The 20,899-nt window shown below is 42.7% G+C and overlaps 1 protein-coding gene across 4 annotated transcripts in view; it reads left to right on the top strand.

Moving 5' to 3' along the window:
• Window positions 1-20,899, top strand: part of WWP1 (WW domain containing E3 ubiquitin protein ligase 1) — a 177,767-nt gene that overhangs the window by 77,131 nt on the left and 79,737 nt on the right. For all 4 annotated transcript variants that reach the window (XM_084621234.1, XM_084621235.1, XM_084621233.1 and 1 more), the window contains 3 exons: window positions 11,782-11,919; window positions 12,010-12,076; window positions 14,572-14,753. In XM_084621234.1, the coding sequence (XP_084477360.1) occupies window positions 11,782-11,919; window positions 12,010-12,076; window positions 14,572-14,753 (387 nt within the window). The remainder of the gene's footprint in view (window positions 1-11,781; window positions 11,920-12,009; window positions 12,077-14,571; window positions 14,754-20,899) is intronic.

Below are 20,899 nucleotides of genomic sequence, written 5' to 3'. Positions count from 1 at the left end.
TCAGGGTTTAGCTGATTGCCATATTTGGGGTCGGGAAGGAGTTTTGGGCAGATTGGAAGAGGCCCTGGAGGTTTTTTTGCCTTCCTCTGTAGCATGGGGCACGGGTCAGTTGCTGGAGGATTGTCTGCTCCTTGAAGTCTTGAAACCACGATTTGAGGACTTCAGTAACACAGACATAGGTGAGAGGTTTATCGCAGGAGTGGGTGGGTGAGATTCTGTGGTCTGCGTTGTGCAGGAGGTCAGACTAGATGATCATAGTGGTCCCTTCTGACCTTAATATCTATGAATCTATGAACTACTGAAAAAAGTGAGAGGAAACTATTAAATAAAGATATGAGGATATATGTTTTCTCTGATTAGTTACAGAATTTCCATTGTGTAGCAGGATCTATTGCAACCCCCCCAAATGGCCAAACATTTCATGCAACCCCCCAAATGAAAAAATGTTTAGCCATGTACAAGGCTCTCTAGTCTTCCCTGGATTAATAACTTAACAGGCCAACTTTCACACCACTGTGATAGATAGTATTAGACTCCAATGTCGAACAAAATTATTGACCCTTCCTTCAGGATGGATTGATTATAAATCACTGATTTTAAACATGATTTAAATCCGCATGCTGGAAATCTTGATTTAAATAATTGATTTTAATCATGTTTTGCATTTGTACTGCTTAGTTATTTTCTTTAAGGATGATTGATTCTCATTTGTTGGTAACCATTAAAACATGTAGATTTGCAACTAAATATAGACTTCACACTAAATTCAGTGTCTCTCTTTGCTAATGAGGAGGATGCGCTATAGTTATACACATTTATGTAAGCAGTTATATAGCTTATATTATGTTTATTCAAATTCTTAATTTTTACATTATTTTATTACGTTAGAAAACAGTGAATGATGTATTTCTTATTTACTAGATTATTTTTATTTGTGACTTGTGTGAAGCTCTATTTGGATGGAAATTCAAATTAAATTAAATTAAAAAACAAAACCATCATAAATTATTTTAGTACATAATGAGTTTAAAAGTGATGACTACATAAGAAAGTTTAACAAAAGTTTATCAAAACATGTTTTGCATTAAAACTAACTGATTTATTCAACAAAAAAAGTATCTGTAGTTAGTCAATTGAACAGATTATTTTGGGTCACTGTGTCCTTTAGGATTTTAAAATTTGTAAGTCTCATCCTCTCACACTTGGTTTTTATTCATTGGATGAGGAAAACAAGTTTTCCTGGTTTTTCAACTCCCTGTTGGCTTCTTAGCTTCGAATTAATTAGTCATTAAGCTTAACTAGTTGAATAAAGTGTAATGAAGAAATTATTCTCTCTGCACCAGCAGTAGAGGCTACTGGTGTCAAAAGCTGGTTTAGTACTTCAACAAATTCTGGTTCCAGGTGCTTAGCCAGTGACTTCCACCAGTTCAGTGGTATGACTTTCTTTAAAACTTATGGTAAACATATACTAAATATCTTTGTATTTAGTTTAAATGATTTTAATAGATCATAATAACATAGTACATTAGTGATTATCACCTACATTTTCTCTTGCATAAGGAAACCTCCCTGATGCCTATTGCCCCTGCCAGAAGAGTTAATGAGCTACAAGATTTTTATGTTGTCTTCTCCTTTTTTAATTTTTTCATTAGAACATGAAAGGGGTGATTCATACTTTTAAATTTCACCCCCAAATGGCATTGAAATCCCAGCTAAACCAATAGCTCAATCTCATTTTTCCCAATCTATAGATGTCATACAAAACCTCAGAATTTATAATGAGGGAAAACTGAGAATGTAAAAAATGTTTCTTTACATTTTTCTTACTTATTAGAAGACATCCAAAGGGGAACCCACCTCTAAGTGGAATGTCTTCATTCGTATTATGAAGATGCCAGACGTGGCTCCATAGTTAGACATGTTTTCTGTTCTGCACTTCGAGCAGAGATTCAACCTTGTTTATGTGTTAAATATACAGAATATCCTCTCCAAAACTTAGTGCTTCCACTTTGAGCTCAGAAAATTCAAGTGTATTCAGAATTGAGTTATAATTAATTTAAAAATGGGTTCTTTAAGTAATTTAGCATGTTAGATTGTTTTTGTCCCAAATCTTAGTAACATAATAGCACAATCTTTAAACTTTCCATATAGAGAAAATAAAATTTTAAAAAAGGCTGATAATACATATCTTAAAACAATTAGAAATATCTTATGGGAGCGTTTGCTTTGGGTTTCTTGTTTAGTGTTTGTGTATGACATTTTTGTAATAAAAAAAGGGAAATTCTAAGACAAAAGGACAACAGCAAGATTTGAAATGTAGTTAAGGCACACAAACAACATTAAAGCTGCCCTGTAAGAGGGGAACTAATGAAAACTATTTTTAAAGATGCAGCTAATCTGAGACCACAAACACTAAAATCCCTACAACTTAAGTTTGTTATTGCATGACTTTGCTACAGATGACTGTTAAAATTCTTTATTTTCATCCTTAATGAGTTTGGATTTTTTTTTAAGGATAACTTAAGTATAAGTCCAAATTTTCTGGATTGGTAGTGTTTGGTTTTTCTTTGAGTGCTTGCTCATGTCCATTCCATTCTGCTACATGTACTGATGCCAGAAGTTTTTCCCTCAGTGATATCCATAGGGGACCAGCTCTGGCGCCCTCTCCATTGGAGTGTGTATGCCGTGGTATGAGGGGCACTGCTGGCTCCCTCCACCCTCAGTTCCTTCTTACTGCCAGTGATGGTGCTAGACCATTTCCTTGCCTCAGCTAACCTGTGTCTCAACTGCTCGTTGTGAGCTATTTTACTGCATATTGTTGTTAAAAGTCGTTAGTTTAGTTCCATTAGTGTAGCTAGTGTTAGTTCATAGTCCCAGATGGGACTTAGCCTAGGGACGGGGCATGCGCCGGTCCCTGGGCTTCAAACCCTACGACTGCTGCAAAAAACCTATGCCAGTGACCCCCCACAGTAGCTGTCTAAGGTGCTTGGAGGACACTCATGTTAGCGACAAGTGTCGCATTTGTAGGAGTTTTAAACCTCGGACCAAGAAGGAGCAGGACATTTGTCTCAAAGCACTCCTTATGGAGTCGGCACTTGCACCGGCACAAGAGCTGTCCAGATCAGACTCTGCTTCTAGCACTGTGGCTGATCCCCGTCCTTGGTACCGGCAAAGAAAGGCCAGGGTGGGACCTTTTTCTGCATCCTGAAGGGGAAGGAGAGGGCTGGAGGAGAGCAAAGACCTGTGAAGGGCAGCTCTTCGCCTCCGGATGGAGGTCGGTCCCCAGCTTCCGCCGAGTGGGCTAGTCCACTTCAGGAAGCACCCGCCACCCTAGAAAGTGGCATGGGCATTCGGCACCTGGCAGTGCCATCTACACTGGAGGCCCTGCATGCTGCTAAGGACATCCTGTCCCTACTGGTGCCGCCCATGCCGGTTACAGCCGTACCCCGCTGCAGGAATAAACCTGACTTGGGATCCTTCCAACAGTCCCCATCAGTGTGGCACTGCTCCTCACCCCAAGGAGTGTCCCGCCAGCACTCACTTGTGCAGAGCCACCATGCCCCGAACACAGGTCAGCCCACCCGTCAGAGTCCCCCGCGTTGGTCCCTGGATGCCAGGCGGCACTCTTCAGGCTCGAAGCGGCGATCGCCAGTGGAACAGTGCAGACCAGCAGAGGTGTGCCCGTCCCTGCACCTCCAGTGGCGAGAGTGCCCTAGCCGCTCTCCCAGTGTGCAGCACTGCTGGTCTTGGAAGCCCTATTACTTGTCACCGGAGCGCCGGTACAGATTGTCATGGTCACTCCAATGTACCCTGGCACGGCGACCTACTCGCTCCAGCTCAACGGACCGGCAACGCTTGCTGAGTGTTAGGTGTAGATCGCCGAGTTCCTGTTGCCGACCTGCCTAACACCGCCACTGATCCCCTGTGTCACGGCACAGAAAGTCATTGCCCTTGTGCAGATCCCCAGCGGAGCCTCAGGGCCAGCACCGACGTGACCAGGGTAAACAGTTGGCCTTGGCACTGTCCTGATCCCCACCGGACGTGACCCGTCCGCCTCGGGCTCCATTAGCGAGGAGTCCCTGCCAGCGGGCCAGGGTCACTCATCGGGGGTATCGGCATTCCCCACAAGACCACTGGCCTGCCCCCTGGCACCTCCCGGGGGGTTCCTGCAGCCTTCACAAGGGTGTAGGTCAACCTCGGGGGCATTGGATAAGCAGTCGGTGATGATCTGCCTGCCCCGTCCGCCCCCCCGCCCCCGACATGGAGGTGACACTGGAGAGGACCCCTCAGGGTCTCTCGGTCCTAATGGAGGTGCTCGTGGAGGAGGCGTCGGTGGTGGCAGACCTGCCAGTATCCACCACCTCTTCATCCTCGCTCAATGAGGCAATTACGGGTCTTCTCACCCGGTCCCCAGGTTGATGCCAAGGTTCATCAAGATCTTCTGAAGAGCGTTGCCTCAAACCAGCAGCTAGAAGCCGATGAGCTGGAGGAGCCCTCAGACTTCCTCTTTGACTTGCTGAGTTCGGCTGCCCCTGCTATGGTGGCACTGCCAATGCATGAGGGAGTGGCAAAAATTACCCAGTCCCTGTGGCAGACGCCCTTGTCGCTGCCCCCCATGTCCAAGTGGGCAATACGCAAATATTATGTGCCGGCTAGAGGTTATGAATACTTTACACCCATCCTGCCCCAAGCTCACTGGTGGTGTCGGCCTTTAATGAGCACAAAAGGTAGGGTCAGCTAGGTGCGATGCCTAAAAATAATAAAGAGGCAAAAGGCTCGATCTCTTCGGAAGAAAAATTTATTCATCTTCCAGCCTCCAGCTATGAGTAGCGAACCATCAGGACTTGCTCGGCCTCTATGACTTTAACATCTGGCATCCATGGCTAAGTCTTCGAACTCGCAGCCTGAGGACCCCAGGAAAGAATTCCTGGCGATCCTCGATGAGGGCAAGGTGGTGTGAGGACAGCCCTCCAAGTGGTCTCAGATGCAGCGGACTCTGCAGCCTGAACCATGGCCTCGGCTATAGCACTGAGCCGAGTGTGACGGGTTGGATCACAGAAAACTCCTTGGGAACTGCCAACTGATGTGCTGAGACTACCCCTGAGCCTATTTCCTTTGGCAGCTTGGGACTTCAGTGCCCTGCCTGGTTTGAGCCAGACACACTAGCCTGCTGCAAACCCAGACCCAGGTCTGAACCACATCCCCCAACAGCTGCAGGCTTAACTGAAAACAGCTTAAGAAGTGTTTCTGTCTCTAACACTCAGATGCTCAGTTCCCAATGGGGGCCAAACCCCAAATAAATCTGTTTTTACCCTGTATAAAGCTTATACAGGATAAACTCATAAATTGTTTGCCCTCCATAACACTGATAGAGAGAGATGCACAGCTGTTTACCCGCCCCTCCTAGGTATTCATACATACTCTGGGTTAATCAATAAGTAAAAAGTGATTTTATTAAATACAAAAAGTAGGGTTTAAGTGGTTCCAAGTAGTAACAGACAGAACAAAGTGAATTACCAAGCAAAATAAAATAAAACATGCAAGTCTATGCCTAATACAGTAAGAAAGCTGAATACAGACAAAATCTTACCCTCAGAGATGTTTCAATAAGCTTCGATCACAGACTGGATGCTTCCTAGTCTGGGCACAATTCTTTCTCCTGGTACAGTCCTTGTTCCAGCTCAGGTGGTAGCTAGGGGATTTCTCATGACTGCAGCCCCCTTTGTTCTGTTTCACCACCTTATATAGCTTTGGCACAAGGCGGGAATCTTTTGTCCCTCATGGTTCCCACCCCTCCTTCTAAATGGAAAAGCACCAGGTTTAAGATGGATTTCAGTAACGGGTGACATGGTCACATATCCTGTGTGACCCCAAGCCTTCATTCCTCCCAGCCTGATACACAGAAGGCCTGCAAGCAAACAAAGCCATCCACATTCAATTGTCCTGGTTGATGGGAGCCATCAAGATTCGAAACCACCACTAATGGCCCACACTTTGCATAACTACAATTGGACCTATGGGTTATATTTCATATTTCTAGTTTCAGATACAAGAGTGATACATTTATACAAATAGGATGACCACATTCAGTAGATTATAAGCTTTGTAATGATACCTTACAAGAGATCTTTTGCATGAGGCATATTCCACTTACATTATATTCACACTCATTAACATATTTTCATAAAATCGTATAGAGTGCAATGTCACAATGAGCATCCTGGTTGCAATCCTTGGGCCTTTCCACAGAGGTTCAGCAGTTGATCCAGAACCTCCCATTCGATGGCCTGGCGCTGTTCTCTGAACAAACAGATGCCAAGTTGCACAGTCTAAAAGACTTGAGGGAAACCCTGCGGACACTGAGCCTGTACACCTTAGGGCTGGCAAGGAAGCAATTTAAGCCACAACAGTTCCAGAGATTGGGCAGTCAGCCTCGGTCCGAGTCCTTCCATAAGTAGGGCAAGACCTATAAGCGCCAGAAGGGCCACCACCCGACGTCCTCTGTTCACTCGAGCTCCACCCGCAATCAACAGGGTGGTAAATGGGTGTTTTGAGGGTTCGCTGGAGGGTGACCTTCCAGCCTGTGTCCTGGATTCTGCTTCCCGTTTTTTATCCAACCACCTGTCCCCTTTCCTCACTGCCTGGGCCTCTATAACATCTGACCAATGTGTCATTAGAACTGTGGCTTATGGTTATACTCTTCAGTTTATTTCTGTCCTGTCCCCCCACTCAACTCTCCTCCCTGTCCCTACTCAGGGACCCCTCTCACGAGAACCTGCTTGCTCAGGAGGTGCACGGCCTTCTGCAGGTGGGAGCTGTGGAGGAAGTCCCCCTAAATTTCAGGGGTAAGAGGTTTTACTCCTGTTATTTTTTTTAATCCCAAAGGCCAAGGGGAGTCTAAGACCCATCCTGGATGTGCGAGATCTCAACAAATATCTCAGGAAGTCGATGTTCTATATCAACAGGCAGGGGGGAGCTTGCTGCTCGGCCATCTGTCAGGAAGCACTTTGCCTGTGGGACTTTTGCATCCAGTGCATGATCTGTCTGGAAGCTTCACATCTCCCTGGTGTCTGGAACGTGCTGGTGGATTTCCTCAGCAGGTCCTATTTCTCTCACCACGAGTGGTCGCTCCACTCGGAGGTCACCTGGGTGCTCTTCCAGAAGTGGGGTGGGAGGGGCCTCCCCGGGTGGACCTGTTTTGCCACCAGACAGAACAGGAAGTGCCATCAGTTCTGCTCTCTCCAATGCCTCGGCAGGGACGTCCTTTCCAATGCCTTTTTCCTGTCATGGGCGGGAGATTTGATGTATGCTTTCCTGCCGATTCCGTTGATCAGCGAGGTCCTATTGAAAAATCAAAAGATGCAAGTCATTATGATCACCGCAGCGTGGCCTTGCTAGCACTGGTTTGGCATGCTCATGGATCTGGCCATGGCTGCACCATGGTCATTGCCCAGCTGCATGATACCACAGTCGGCTCCTGCACCCAAACCTTCCCTCGCTTCGTCTCACGGCTTGGCTGCTGAGTGGCTGAACCCAGAGGAACAGGCCTGCTCTAGCCAGGTACAGCAGGTTCTCTTGAAAGCAGAAAGCCCTCCACCAGAGTGACTCACCAGGTTCTCCTGCTGGGCATTGGCATGTAGCATGTCTCCAATCAGCGTTCCTTCTAATTGTTTCCACGCATGTGCGGAATTAATTTTGTTATGTGCACCATATCAAGGTAACGTGCAGATGTTCGCCACCAGTAGGAACCAAAAACTTAGATATAATATATATTTTTAAAAGTTACCATAGGGATAATTACTCCAGCCAGGACAGGTAAAGTCATTTTAGAACTCACTGCTCAAAGAATTAAATTTAAGCGTAAGAAAGAAATAAAAATTATGAAATGAATAGACCAATCAAAAACTAAAACACACTGTGAAAGAAGTATCAAGAGGTAACAACAGCAACAACAATACAAGTGTGTGTGCGTGTGTGTGTGGGGGGGGCATTGCTCCTTTAAGTATGCTGCCCCCACTTTAAGTACGCTGCCTTTTAAAGTAGATCAGCACGTGTTCAGACACAGCAGCTGCAAGCAAGCTCCCTCTGTCTTGAGCCCTGTTGTGTCCCCCCTCCTCTGCTCTGTGGAGATGGGATACAGGGGCGGGAGGAGAGGGACACTCTGACATCAGTGTTCCCCTTTCTCCCTTTGCACAGCAAGAAGGAGGCTCCCAGAACAGCTCCAAGGCAGAGGGCAGGAGCAGTAGGGCAATGTGGGGAGGGACACCTGAAGTGTGTGGCACTTGATAGCCTGCTGGATGGCCACCCAGCCGTGCAGTTTAGGCGGGAATTTAGTTCCCAACCGGGGTTACCTGCTCCACCTAAAGCACCAAGGCATTGCGCTTTCGTCCATCAGAGTGCACTGGGCAGCCATATCAGCCTTCCACCCGCGCGTCCAGGGCCAATCAGTCTTCTCGCATGGGATGTCGATGAGGTTCCTAAAGGGCCTTGAAAGGTTCTTCCTGCCGATCCGGGATCTGGTTCCCCAATGGGACCTCAACCTGCTCCTCTCTAGGCTAATGGGCCCGCCCTTCAAGCCTATGGCTTCTTGTTCCATCTCCCATCTGTTGTGGAAAGTTGAGTTCCTTGTAGCCATTACCTTGGTGAGGCGCGTATCCTAGATTAAGGCCCTCATGGTGGAGCCTCCGTATATGATATTCTACAAGGACAAGGTCCAGCTGCGACCCGATCCAGCTTTCCTGCCTAAAGTGGTGTCCCCTTTTCACGTCAACCAGAATATCTTCCTCCCAATGTTCTGTCTGAAGCTTCTCTCCACCAAAGAGGAGAGGTGGCTACACACTTTGGATGTCCAGGGCACCCTAGTGTTCTACCTGGAACATACCAAAGCCTTTCACAGGTTGACCCTACTCTTTATGGCAACAGTAGATAGTAGCAGGCCTCCTGGTGTCCTTGCAGAGGATTTCAAATTGGATCACCACCTGCATCTGGACCTGTTATGAGCTGACTTAGGTTGAGCTGCCACCTGTAGTGATGGCCCACTCTGCTAGGGCTCAAGCATCCTCGGCAGCCTTCTTGGCGCATGTCCCTGTCCCAGATAGCTGCAGAGCCACAATGTGGTCTTTGGTACGCACACATTCACGGAGCACTACGTCATCACCCAGCAGGCAAGAGACCATGCTGGATTTGGCAGAGCTGTGTTGCAGTCGACATGTCTATGAACTCCTGCCCGCCTTCGGTGGTACTGCTTGGGAGTCACCTACAATGGAATGGATATCAGCAGGCACTCAAGAAGAAAAGACAATTACCGTTTTTTCGCTACTGGTGTTCTTTGAGATCTGTTGCTCATGTCCATTCCATGACCTGTCCTGCTTCCCCGCTGTTGGAGTTTCTGGGAAGAAGGAACTGACGGTGCAGGGAGCCGGCAGCACTCCTTATACCGTGGCATACTCACGCCACTCCAGAGGGCACCAGAGCCAGTCCCCTATGGATACTACTGACGGAAAAACTTCTGGCACTGATGCATGTGGTGAGCACACATGCCTACCGTGGAATGTCCATTAGCAACACACCACTAAGAACACCAGTTACGAAAAAAGGTAACTGTCTTTTTTGGTTTAATCATAACATCCCCTTAGTGTTTTTTCTCCTAAATTACTGATACATACACTCAATTTTTAATGCCAGTTTAATATAGTTATTGGTACTGGAATAGTAGAATACACCTGTTATGAAGAGGCCAGCCTTTTTTTGAAAAAATACCTATATATCCCACTAGTGATGTCATTTACTGAAACATACTTTTGCTCAATCTTTTTTCTGATATGCCTGACAGTCATATTGAGTTCAATGCAGATGTTTAATTGGAATTATTTTTTAGACTCTGATAAATGGGTCAAAATGTAGGGCAGGGTTTTTTGGTTTTGTTTCTTTTTAACTAGTCTAGTAATACTCTTACTACTTAATAATCTTCAGAGTTGGGATCTTTATGTTAGTGACAGAAAATTAGCAGGGACTTTATTTTTTTTATTTATTGTTTTGTATTTACTACCTAGTTAGATCCACATTTTTCCTCCTTCCTACTGGTCTTTGGAATTTCGTGATTTTGGGAGATAGTCAAGAATTGAGCACACAAGTTTTGTGTATCTAATAGTTTTACCTCCCTGTACCTTGTAAAGCATGTTTCAGGATTCACAATCCAGAATTTAGTTCTAGCTGCTTTAAACATTTTGGGTTTCTAAAACTGGCACAAGATTCCAAAAATGCGCCATGGGAACAATAAGCTTGGAGAAATCCAAGTAAATAATCTGTCTGAAGCACTAAACCTGTATGGAGCCAATAGTATATGTTCTAGAAACTACCTAATCTAACCATTTCTTTTGCAGTAGGTGTTAGGAATCTGTAACCTCAGTGTAAATTGATATAAATCCATTGACTTGAGTGGGTGCTCTGCTGATTGATAACCAGCTGAGGATCTGGCCTTATGTTTCTTCTCCAACAAAGTACATCGGGGTGGGCAAACTTTTTGGCCTGAGGGCCACATAGGGTGTGAAACTGTATGGAGGGCCGGATAGGGAAGGCTGTGCCTTCCCAAACAGCCTGGCCCCTGCCTCCTATCCACCCCCTCCCACTTCCCACCCCCTGCCTGCCCCCTTCAAAACCCCCGACCCATCCAACCACCCTCTCCTGGGACCCCCGCCCCTAACCGCCCCCCAGGACCCTACCCCCTGCCTAACGCCCCCCCTCCCCGTCCCCTGACAGCCCCCCCCCACAACCTCTGCCCCATCCAACTGTCCCCTGACTGCCCTCCGGGACCCTTTGCCCCTTATCCAATGCCCCGGCCCCTTTACCATGCTGCTCAGAGCAGCATGTCTGGCCGCTGCGCCGGAGCCAGACATGCTACTACGCTGCCCTGCATGAGTGCACAGCCCCACTGCCCAGAGTGCTGCCTGCAGGGAAGGGGAGCTAGCCTCCCGGGCCAGGAGCTCAGGGGCCAGGCAGAATGGTCCTGCGGGTCGTAGTTTGCCCACCTCTGAACTACATAGTTGTTCAAAACCTCACACACCCTTAATTAGAATCCCTGATTTTCTGTCAAACCATGCAAATGTTTAGCTGTCCACTACCTACTCTGAAGTTGCACTGACACATGGAGATTCTTGGAGTAAAATCCTGGCTCTGTTGAAGTGAATGGGAGTTTTGCCATTGACTCAGTGAGGCCAGGATTTCACCATTTATCTGTCATCAATCTGTCCTGAGGTTGCAACAGCAGAGTTCCATAAACGTTTGCCATATTCCAGATGTCTTTTGCTGACCTATCCCCGTCCTAGCAATTTACAGCATGGCTCATATTAGCAAAAGTTGTATGTAAAGCTGGACTCCTATTTATGGACTCTATATACTAAACAGTGTACATAATCAAACATGATGATGTTGTAACCCGTGAGATTTTAGGGTTCCCTGCTCTGAGGGAATAGAAAGCAGCAAAATAATAGAAATACGGCTTATTTAAATAAAATGTTAATCAATTACTTTATTCAACAAGCTAGTTCTAAAAATACAAATTAGCAAAACCTGAAGACTTAGAAGAAAATAGATGTATCCGTCATATATATTGGAATAAATCTTTATAGAACTTCTTTCTTTAAGTAGGAGAGAAAACTATGTGTATATATATATCAACTATGTAGCATTTTTATATGTAATATAATTTTGTACAAAATATTTTTAGTATGTTTTTGTGGGAGAAACTATTTAATGCTGAATTTATTCTTTTTCCCCTTGTAGTGGAGGGGCTGAAAGAACAATTGAAACTCTCCTTAGAAAACAAGAGTGGCATGGTGCAAACAGGTGAACTGACAGTTGTGCTCGATGGTCTGGTTGTTGAACAAGAATCTCTTACAAACTGCAGTTCACCAGCAGCCAGTAAGTTCAATTAGTAAAATAAAACCCACATGTTTTTGTTAACATTTTAAAAGAAGGAAAAATCTATTTAATGTATTTCTTGTTATTTAGTAGAAGTCCAGCAAAATGGTGATGCTGTACACGAAAACAGAGAGATTTTGGCAAGAACTACATCGAGGTTGGAATTATTATTTTTTACTTTTTGCAGTATTTGAAGTGTAATGGCCATTGTTTCATTTACAATTAGATAATTGAATTTTGCACAGGTGATCAGTTTTGACTTTCAGGCCTTAACTACTTCAGGCCTACATTCCCATGGACTCTGCTTACTGTGTTGCTTGAGTAAGGAAGGATTGCAGCACCAAGGGCCCAGTGCTGTAAATTTGCACGAGTAAGTTTATTCATGCAGGTGTTCCATTGCGTTCATGTGGATTACTTAGGTTAGGGGAATGTAGGTGTTCAGCTTACATCTCTTTTCTTCTGCTGGTAGTCGGGTAGCTTGTGCCTTGTTCTCCAGGTAAGTGGTCAACCTCTTGATGGTTTAGTTTTGTCTTCTGGATAAACGTATAAGTCCATCAGACCAAACATAGAGTCCACCTGGCCTTGAAATCTGTGAAGTACTGCAGTGGAGCTCAGTGGACTAGGAACTGTGAATGTGGTATTGAGTGCTGAGCTCCTTGCTACCTACTGCTGCTCTGTAAGAGCCAGGCATAGTGTCTCTCTACTACCTTCCTCCTTTAAAATGCTATTGCAAGAGAGGAGGGAAGAAAAGGGCCTGTGTCCCCCATCCTGTCTTCTCTTCTCTGCCCCCCACACCTCCATTAGCTCTCTTTCAAAGCCTGATCTCGTGCACATTGAAATCAATGGAAGGACTCCCACTGATTTCAATGGTTATTGAATCAAGCCTTCAAATCAAAGAACTTGCCCACCTAAACCTGAAATGGGGAAGAGAGCCTTGAGTTTAATGTACAGAGACCCACAAGCTTCATCTCTCTATTTATTATGTAGGAGAACAAAGGGTTGCCAGGAGAATAATAGAAACAGGGCACACCTGGTCCTCAAACAGCAGTAGAAGAGAAGCAAGGAGTTCATTACTAAAACTAGCTTTATTGTTACTGGACCACCCAGCAACCTTGCAGTGCTTTCCTTACCCTGCTACTTTCCTTCCATGTGTATGGTTTTGCTCCCTCTCAGCTGCTACAGATCTGGGGGATGGACACAAGTCGTTCTTCCCTGCCCATCCCAGGTACTGTCCTCTTTATATGTGGAGGTTTGCTTCTGGATCCCCTTGGCCACTAAATATTATTGGGGTGAACACTCAAAATATTATTCCCCAGTTTTCTCTAACATCTTGGGGACTATAATTTTCTTCCTCCTCCTTCCTTTCCACAAAATATTGCCCCAGATTTTTTGAAGATGGGTCAGCTATACCTTCACAGTCCTCCATCCTGATCTCTCTGGATGTTTGATCTTTGCGGCAGCAGTATTCCCTTCTCTTCAGACAATTCATTTTGTCCCTGATGCTGCTTTTGTACCTGGCCATACCCTGTTGATGTATTAACTTAGCTTACATTAAAAAGGAAAATTGCTAATAACACTGGAAAAAAAAATTCTAACATAATTTTAAAAATAACATTCTGATTACAAAGCTCTTCACTGAAAAATAAATACAGCTTAGCTTCACTGATTTAAAAACAAACCAATTCTTTTGACCTTGGTTTAGCTGTATTCTGTTGATGCCAGCAAAATCAAATAAGATTTCTAGGTTAGAATAAAAAATAACCAAAAACAAAAGCAGTCTCTGTTGTTGTTTGGTTTATCAGTAACTTAAGTGAATTGATGTTTGCTGTTTTATAACAAAGAAATGTGTGTTTTAACTATTCTCTGCTAAGCCTACTTTTCTGTGACTTGGTCTGTGACAGCACAGGCACTTTGGGTCTTCCTGCCTAACCCTAGTAGGCAGGATGATTAACCACCTTGTCCAGCATTTTTCTGTCTCTAGGGCTCCCTCATCTGCTTGATTTCTGCTTCAGCGCAGCATGCATGAAGGTGACCTCTGTGACTGCCATTTGTCACTTGAGCAGAAAAGGCTAAAACAATATTTAGGGGTCAGGAAGAGTGGAACAGCATCTCAACATATGGTGTTTTCCTGTAGGGGTCCTTAAGTATTTATTTGCCTCTTACTAAGAGAAATCTTTGCTACCTCATTTGTTAGACGGTAACTACTCTGAAGTAATTTCTAGAGATGTGACTGACAAAAGCAGCTGTTCAGCATGCCTAGAGGAGGAAAGAAGCTCATCTGACAAGATGAGGTTCTCTCCAGAGAAGCAGCTGCGGCCATTTTTTGGGAACTCTAGTAGCCAAACTAGCCTGCCCAACTCAGTTATAATGCCATATTGGGGGACAAATAAATGGAACTTAAAAATCCAGTTGATAAGTATCTGAATTAAAATTACAAAAATAAGCCCCCATGTCCCCATAATTGGTTTAGTTTTACTTATATGAACAGTTATCTTCACTCACCAATGGAATAATATTGAAACCTTGCCACTGAGTTTACTTTGTTGTCTTTTGATTTAGATCTTTAAGCATGTTTCAGTGTAGGCCTTTGTTTTCTATAGTTCTATTTAACATACTGTTTGTATTAATCAAAATCCTCTTTATTTTGCCAAGATCTACCTGTGACATGTCTAATGGAATAGACAATCAAGCTCCTTCAAACTCTGTAATACAGAATGCATTCTGTATACATGCTGTTAATGGAGACAGCACTTCATCTCCTTCTCATGTTGCAGCCAGTCCCAAAAATACACCAGTACCAAAACCACTTTCAACCCAGCCTGCCAACAACAGTGGTAAGAATGAGCATGTTATAAAATGCTGTTCGATAAGGACTTTCTAGTTAATTAAAATCATGTAGTCCAACTTCTGATTGTTTATCTGCCTTTTACTATATACATCTGAGATAAAACCTGTAATATTTTCACTTCTGCATGATGAATATAAATCTTAGAATTTCTCCACTTCCTTGAGTCATTCCAGAACACATCAATTTGGAGAACAATATTTTACCTGTTTTATTTTTCTTAAGAGACATCTTGTCATCAAGTAAGGCCTCTATGCCTGAACCAGACCATTGAATCATAACATAGATAGTCTAGAGGAAAGAGTCTGACTTCCTTTACTGGCTCATTTCAAAAATGCTTTTCTAGTGGAGGTGGGAGATAGTAAGTGGATTTCCTGACTGCAAAGAATTGGAAGTACGTTTCCCTACAAGAAGTGCTTTCCAACAAAAATCTGCAAAGATAGAAACAATGTTTGAGGACTTTACATTTCTCTAGTAGCAGGACCTGCTTGTGTCACTGTAGTTCAGCATTTCTGTTGCCATTTATATAACCTATTTTCCAGTGATATGCAAATCAGGTAACGAATCTGCTCTGGGATGAAATATATTTTAGAATTCTCAGCCCAGGATCACTTAAAAGTGCTAATTATTTCTAAAGGGACATTAATTTTTAAATCTGATTTCCATCTGGAAATGTTGTTGTACTGACTATTGTTGCAAGTAACCCCTAAGAGTAATATAGTGGAAAGATATTAGAGATTTTTTTTTCATTTTATTTACTTCGTGCATTTGAATGAATTTTACATATAATCAGTGTTTCCATTTTGTCAATGGTGCATGCCCTTCCTCAAGTCCCATGAAAGTGTGTCTGAGTAACAGGAACAAGTGAAGGTGAACAGACAGAAAGCAGCGGTGTTATTCTCGGGCTTTCCCAAAAGACCTTTATAAACATCACAGGGGAACAGAAAAACCCTCGGTTTTTTAAAGTTATTAAAAAAAACAAAACCATTCAGGACTTAGTATTTAAGGGGTATACTACGTAAAGGGTCCTCTATTAGAAAACAGATCTTAAAAAAATAAAGAAAATCCAAGTTGACTCTGTACCTTTAAGCTGAGGTCCAAATGTCATAGATACTATAAAATTTCATTTGCTTTCTTGTGCTGTTGTTGCTAAATGAGATAAGGAACCTCTAAAGAGTGCTTAGTTGATACAGGAAGTGGAGTTGGTAGAAATCTCTCACGTCTGTAGTGAGTCATATTCTAGCATAGTGGTAGAAGATGCAGTTTTGCTGGATGTGACTTTTCCTGAGTTAGACATAAAATGGAGGTCCTTACTGCTTGTGGTATAAAATTAATTACAAGTGTTATTACAATATAAAAGGTAACATTTTGTCACTCTTAGACAGTGTTGGATAATAATTCCATAGAGATGCTGCCAAAATTCTCATTGAGGCAGATTCTCGGCTGATGTAAACTTTCATAGCTCTATTGTGGAGCTATGATAGCTGACACCAGCTGAACATCTGCCCCAATTATTTTACTACTTAGAGCTCCCTTTTCTCATCCCATTCAACTATTTTTGTGGGGGTTGAAATTCCTCTTTAGTTAATTAGTTGGGCTACTTTTAAGAAAAAGGTAATTTTAAAAAAAATTGGCAAGTGTGAAGGAAATTGGTGAAATTGTCTGATGATGTGAAAGATAAATATGCTATCTGAATTCTGCAGATCTAATTCTCTTGTGCAGCATGCATCACAGCAGCTGTGAGCTCATAACCATTAGGATATTTGTGATCATTGCAGCTATACTCTTGTGTCTTTGCAGATCCAAATGTTTGATATTAGGGTATATAAATAATTATATCTCATCTGACATCAGTTCCTTTCCTGATTCCTTGTGGGTCAATTGTGGCATTATTACAAGCCCTGTGTTAGGGGCAGCTCATTGTGCTGCCTTTGGAGAAGCCTGAAAGGGAGATTGACTTCCCCGATCACAGTCCCCTTCCCAGTTTTCCTGTTGCGCCAGGGAGAAAGTATGCTGTGCCTCGTCTATACCTTTGCAGGATACAAACCCCAGTACTGCAGTTGTAGGTATGCTGCCAGGTGCATTGAGAGGGTTGAAGCCCCCTTCTCACTCCTGTCCAAGTAGGGGAGTGTAGTTATTCTGAAACGCCTTTGACTCCCTGCATGCTATAAATTGTGGCACAGTGAACAAGCAAAAAGGTGTTCCAAAAGCAACCTCAGCCCCTCATTTCTCTACCCAGGCTTTACATATGAGCCAGCTTAATTAGTCCCTCTACACATTAGCTGTGTTCCCTTGTGCATATGCACTCCTGCTAAGTTCTTTGTTTCGTAATGTAATAACTTCCCACTTTCCTGGCCTGTATTTCTAGCCTTCTTGGGAAGATAGACTGGCATAAGTTAGATATAAGAAGTAGAGGGCAGATTCTGACTGATAATTTAAGGACAAACAGATGTAAAACATTAAAGTGAATGCTGGTTTCTTAAAGAGGTGCTGTCACCTCATTTTAGACCCCAATTTAAAACCCAATCCTACACATATGCATGTGAGTAAGGTTATAGGCATAAGCATTTGTAGTATCTGAACCTCAAATTTCCTGTAAATAAACTTGCATAAAATTTAACCTAAGTAGAAACATGTTAATGAAATTTTTAAAACCCTACACACAATAGATTTGAATTCAAAAGCATACCATTCCCATGCAGTGTTTGTGATCCAGATGTTGCAGAATTATGGTAGTGAACCATAGTGTGAAATTGACTAGAAAGTGACTATAAGCAAAAGTAAAATTGTCTTGTCTGTTTTTATTGTCTAAGCTTACACATAGTGCAGAAAATTAACAGACAGCACAAATGGTGAAAAGTAAAACAAATTCTTTTTTTGAATAATCTAAGGTTTTAGTAGCAGAGATGAAGGAATATTTTAAAATTATATATGAATTTTAACCTAATAGTGTCCATTAAACTTAGAATTTTCTGAATCAGGTCTTCATAGACTATCCTTTTGCGCTAGTCACTGTACAAACACACAAAAATATACTTCCTGTTCTAGAGAGCTTATAAATTGAAGATCTTAAATCAAAATTCCCGTTGATGTGATAGATTGCTCTAACATGGCAATAATCCAGAAATGATACAATATTTTGATGTTGCATTTTATTATGTATGTGATGCATAATTACTAGATCACTGGATTTCTCTTGTGAATAGTAACTTTGTCTCTGTAACAGATCTACCAACATGAATAAAAAATATGCCAAAGAAAACGTCTGTATTGATTTATGAAGTCAATATCTATAATTTCTATTGAGATCCTTTGGCTTAGCTACACCAGCATTGCCTTGTACATGAGCTTGATAAGATTTTTTAAATTTTCTGGTTAAAAATGACTTATTGAAATACGACATACTGTAGCAGAATACGATGTCACATTTATGTGTAACTGAACAGAACAAAAAATTACATTAGTCTCAAGGATATAAATTACTATTTTTATTTTATAACATTAAACTATATAAACCCAAAATTGTAAGGTGGATGTAGTCAGATTTCATTATGATTTTGGGTGGAGGAAGGCAAGGTTAATTTAATTTAAGTTGTGTGTCGGTGCAGCTCTTAATATTTTACTTCGAAACCACTATAAGAAATCAGCAATTATTTTTGTAGTCTTATCCTCAGCCAAATATTTAATGAACTTCTTATTTGAACTGGAAGGATTCACAAGTAATTTTTAGGTCTACCATAATTAGGTTTTCTCAAGTTTCCTTTCCTGTTTTCTCACTTGCGGCAAGGGCAGTTTTGAAATAGTTTTTCTACTTAAAAGTTTTACAAGAACTGTTGGTGCTATTCGCTTCTACCAGACCACATTACCTTTTTCCTTTTGGCAATGCTTTCCTTTAGTAAGGAAAGGAGACAGGAGGTTCTGTTACCAGAAATGCAGATTCAGTAAGGGGAGGTCAGGAAGATCTTATTGCAGTAGTAAATTTTTGCTTATATATTTTGCATTTAATGTGCTCTGCTGGGCTAACTAATTGATAAAAGAAAAAGTGGTGTCTGTAACCATTATATTAGCTTCTGCTTGTTTACCTGATAGGACATTTCCATGTAGTTTCTACACAGGCAAAAATATGTATACGTCTAACAGCAACTGTAAAAAATATGATTCTTGTTCTATGTAGCTTGTGTTTGTCAGGTAAATACACATTTAACTTAATATATTTTTAAAGGCTTGTGTTTTCATTATTAAATCCTTCGAAGAGTGGATTTTTGTTTAATTGCCGAGTTAGTAATTTAAAAAAAATTTTAAATATTTTTTGGCCACAAAGCAAGCGGAATGAGCCCGGAAGATTATCCAAGTGTACATTAAACGCTGTTATCAATTGTATCTTTCATACTCAGCCTTCTTTTATTCTTCCTTTAAAATTCTCTTACAATCTCACAGTGTTAAAGATTCTCTTTTAAAACCAATGCCACTTGGAAGTTTCAAGAGCAAATCATGCGTATGTTCCTTTGCGGACTGGAAGCAAGATGCCCACCCTCTGCTAGCTTACAGAGCACATCTTACTATCCCACGTCTATTACAACCTGCCAGTAAACTGAAAAGTTACTACTACTTCAAGTGGCTCTTCATATTCCCACTTGTGAGCAAAAAAACAACCAGTGCAGTCTTAACAGAACCTTCTCCAAGCAATGCCTGTTAGAGCGCATATGTATCTCATCCTACTCCTCTCCTCAGCGTCTTCAAACATGCTGAGCGAAAGGCTATATAAAGGCGCGCTGCATCCCCTACTGCCTCAGTTCTTCCACAACCTGCACCAGGTCAAAGTGAACTGCCCTGGTCGTTCAGGTTAGGATTTTTTTCTCCTGTACTAGTGCCTTAGATAATTGTTGTTGTAGCATGTAGAGTTAGTTTAGTTTGAGAGTTTGTAGTTATAGTTAGTTTAATTTTAAGTTCAGTTCTGAGTGATGGTGGAACTGAAGAAAAAGTAAAAACCAGCATTAAGGGATGCGCTTCTGCCAGCCATCTTCCTGGTATCAGATGACCCCACATTAGGCACCTTAAGTGCCTTGGTGAAGGTCAGTCTCTCCTTCTCGGTGTTCTGTTTGTTGGAGTTTCTCACCCAGTACGCAAGGAGATACAGAATAGACTGCAGGTGCTCCTGCTTAAGAAAGTTCTTGCTGCTAAACCGTCTGGCTTCAGAAGATCATCAGATCCAAAGACTAGGGGCCTGTTTCAGCTCTGAGTGCCTTGACTTGTAAGGCTAAGGTGCCTAAAGGATCCTGGGGATCTGTGTATTTTTTGGTTTCAGCTCCTGTTCCTGCTTTCATCAGCTCCTGCTGCTAGGGTGTCGAAGATGCCATCTTTTCAGTTGGCCGCTAAGGACTCTGTGATTAAGCCATCAGTTCTCACTGCCTAGGTTCCAAAGGAAAAAAGCGAGGGAGAAGATGGCCACTGTTTAGAAATGCCAGATCCTGTGCATCCGATTTAATGTATCTGTCTGATTAGGATATGGCGTCTGCAGACCTTAGTCAGCTCTGCATTAGACTCCATGTTCAAGGGTTATGGAATTGAACCTCTCTCTGGATCCAGTGATGCCTAAGCCTATAAAACTGCCACTATTGCCCATTCCTATTCCAATGCTGATGTTTAATCTGAAGACCATTACTGTCATGGCAGATGTTCACTGTTCAGCATCTGATCATCAGACCTGAGTGAGAGATCATTGGGGGAGAGGAAGAGAAAGATTTCATCTGTTCAGAGTTTTAAATCCCCTTCACCTAGAAAGAGGAGTAGAATAGAAGATATTGTGAGTCTTTTTCCAGATCCATCTTTACCCCCTCTTCCTAAGACTCCAACAGGACTTCCAGGCAGATCCTTCTTACCTTTCTTGTCTCAACATCCTCTGGTGAGATCCATAGCCGATCCAGGGTTGGATCCACAGTTAGACAAGGTTAGAGGAGGAGTCGAAAGACCTGAATTGTCCAGATTTATGCTACTTAAATTTGACTGTCCTCAGTCTTTTGGACAGTTTGTGCTTCCTCATCCTATAGCAGGGGTGGGCAAACTTTTTGGCCTGAGGGCAACATCTGGGTGGAAATTGTATGGCAGGCCATGAATGCTCACAAAATTAACAATTCA

This window comes from Lepidochelys olivacea (assembly GCF_965140295.1).
Source record: "Lepidochelys olivacea isolate rLepOli2 genome assembly, chromosome: 2".
NCBI classification, from domain to species: Eukaryota; Metazoa; Chordata; order Testudines; family Cheloniidae; genus Lepidochelys; species Lepidochelys olivacea.
This window is presented reverse-complemented; position numbering and strand designations above follow the sequence as displayed.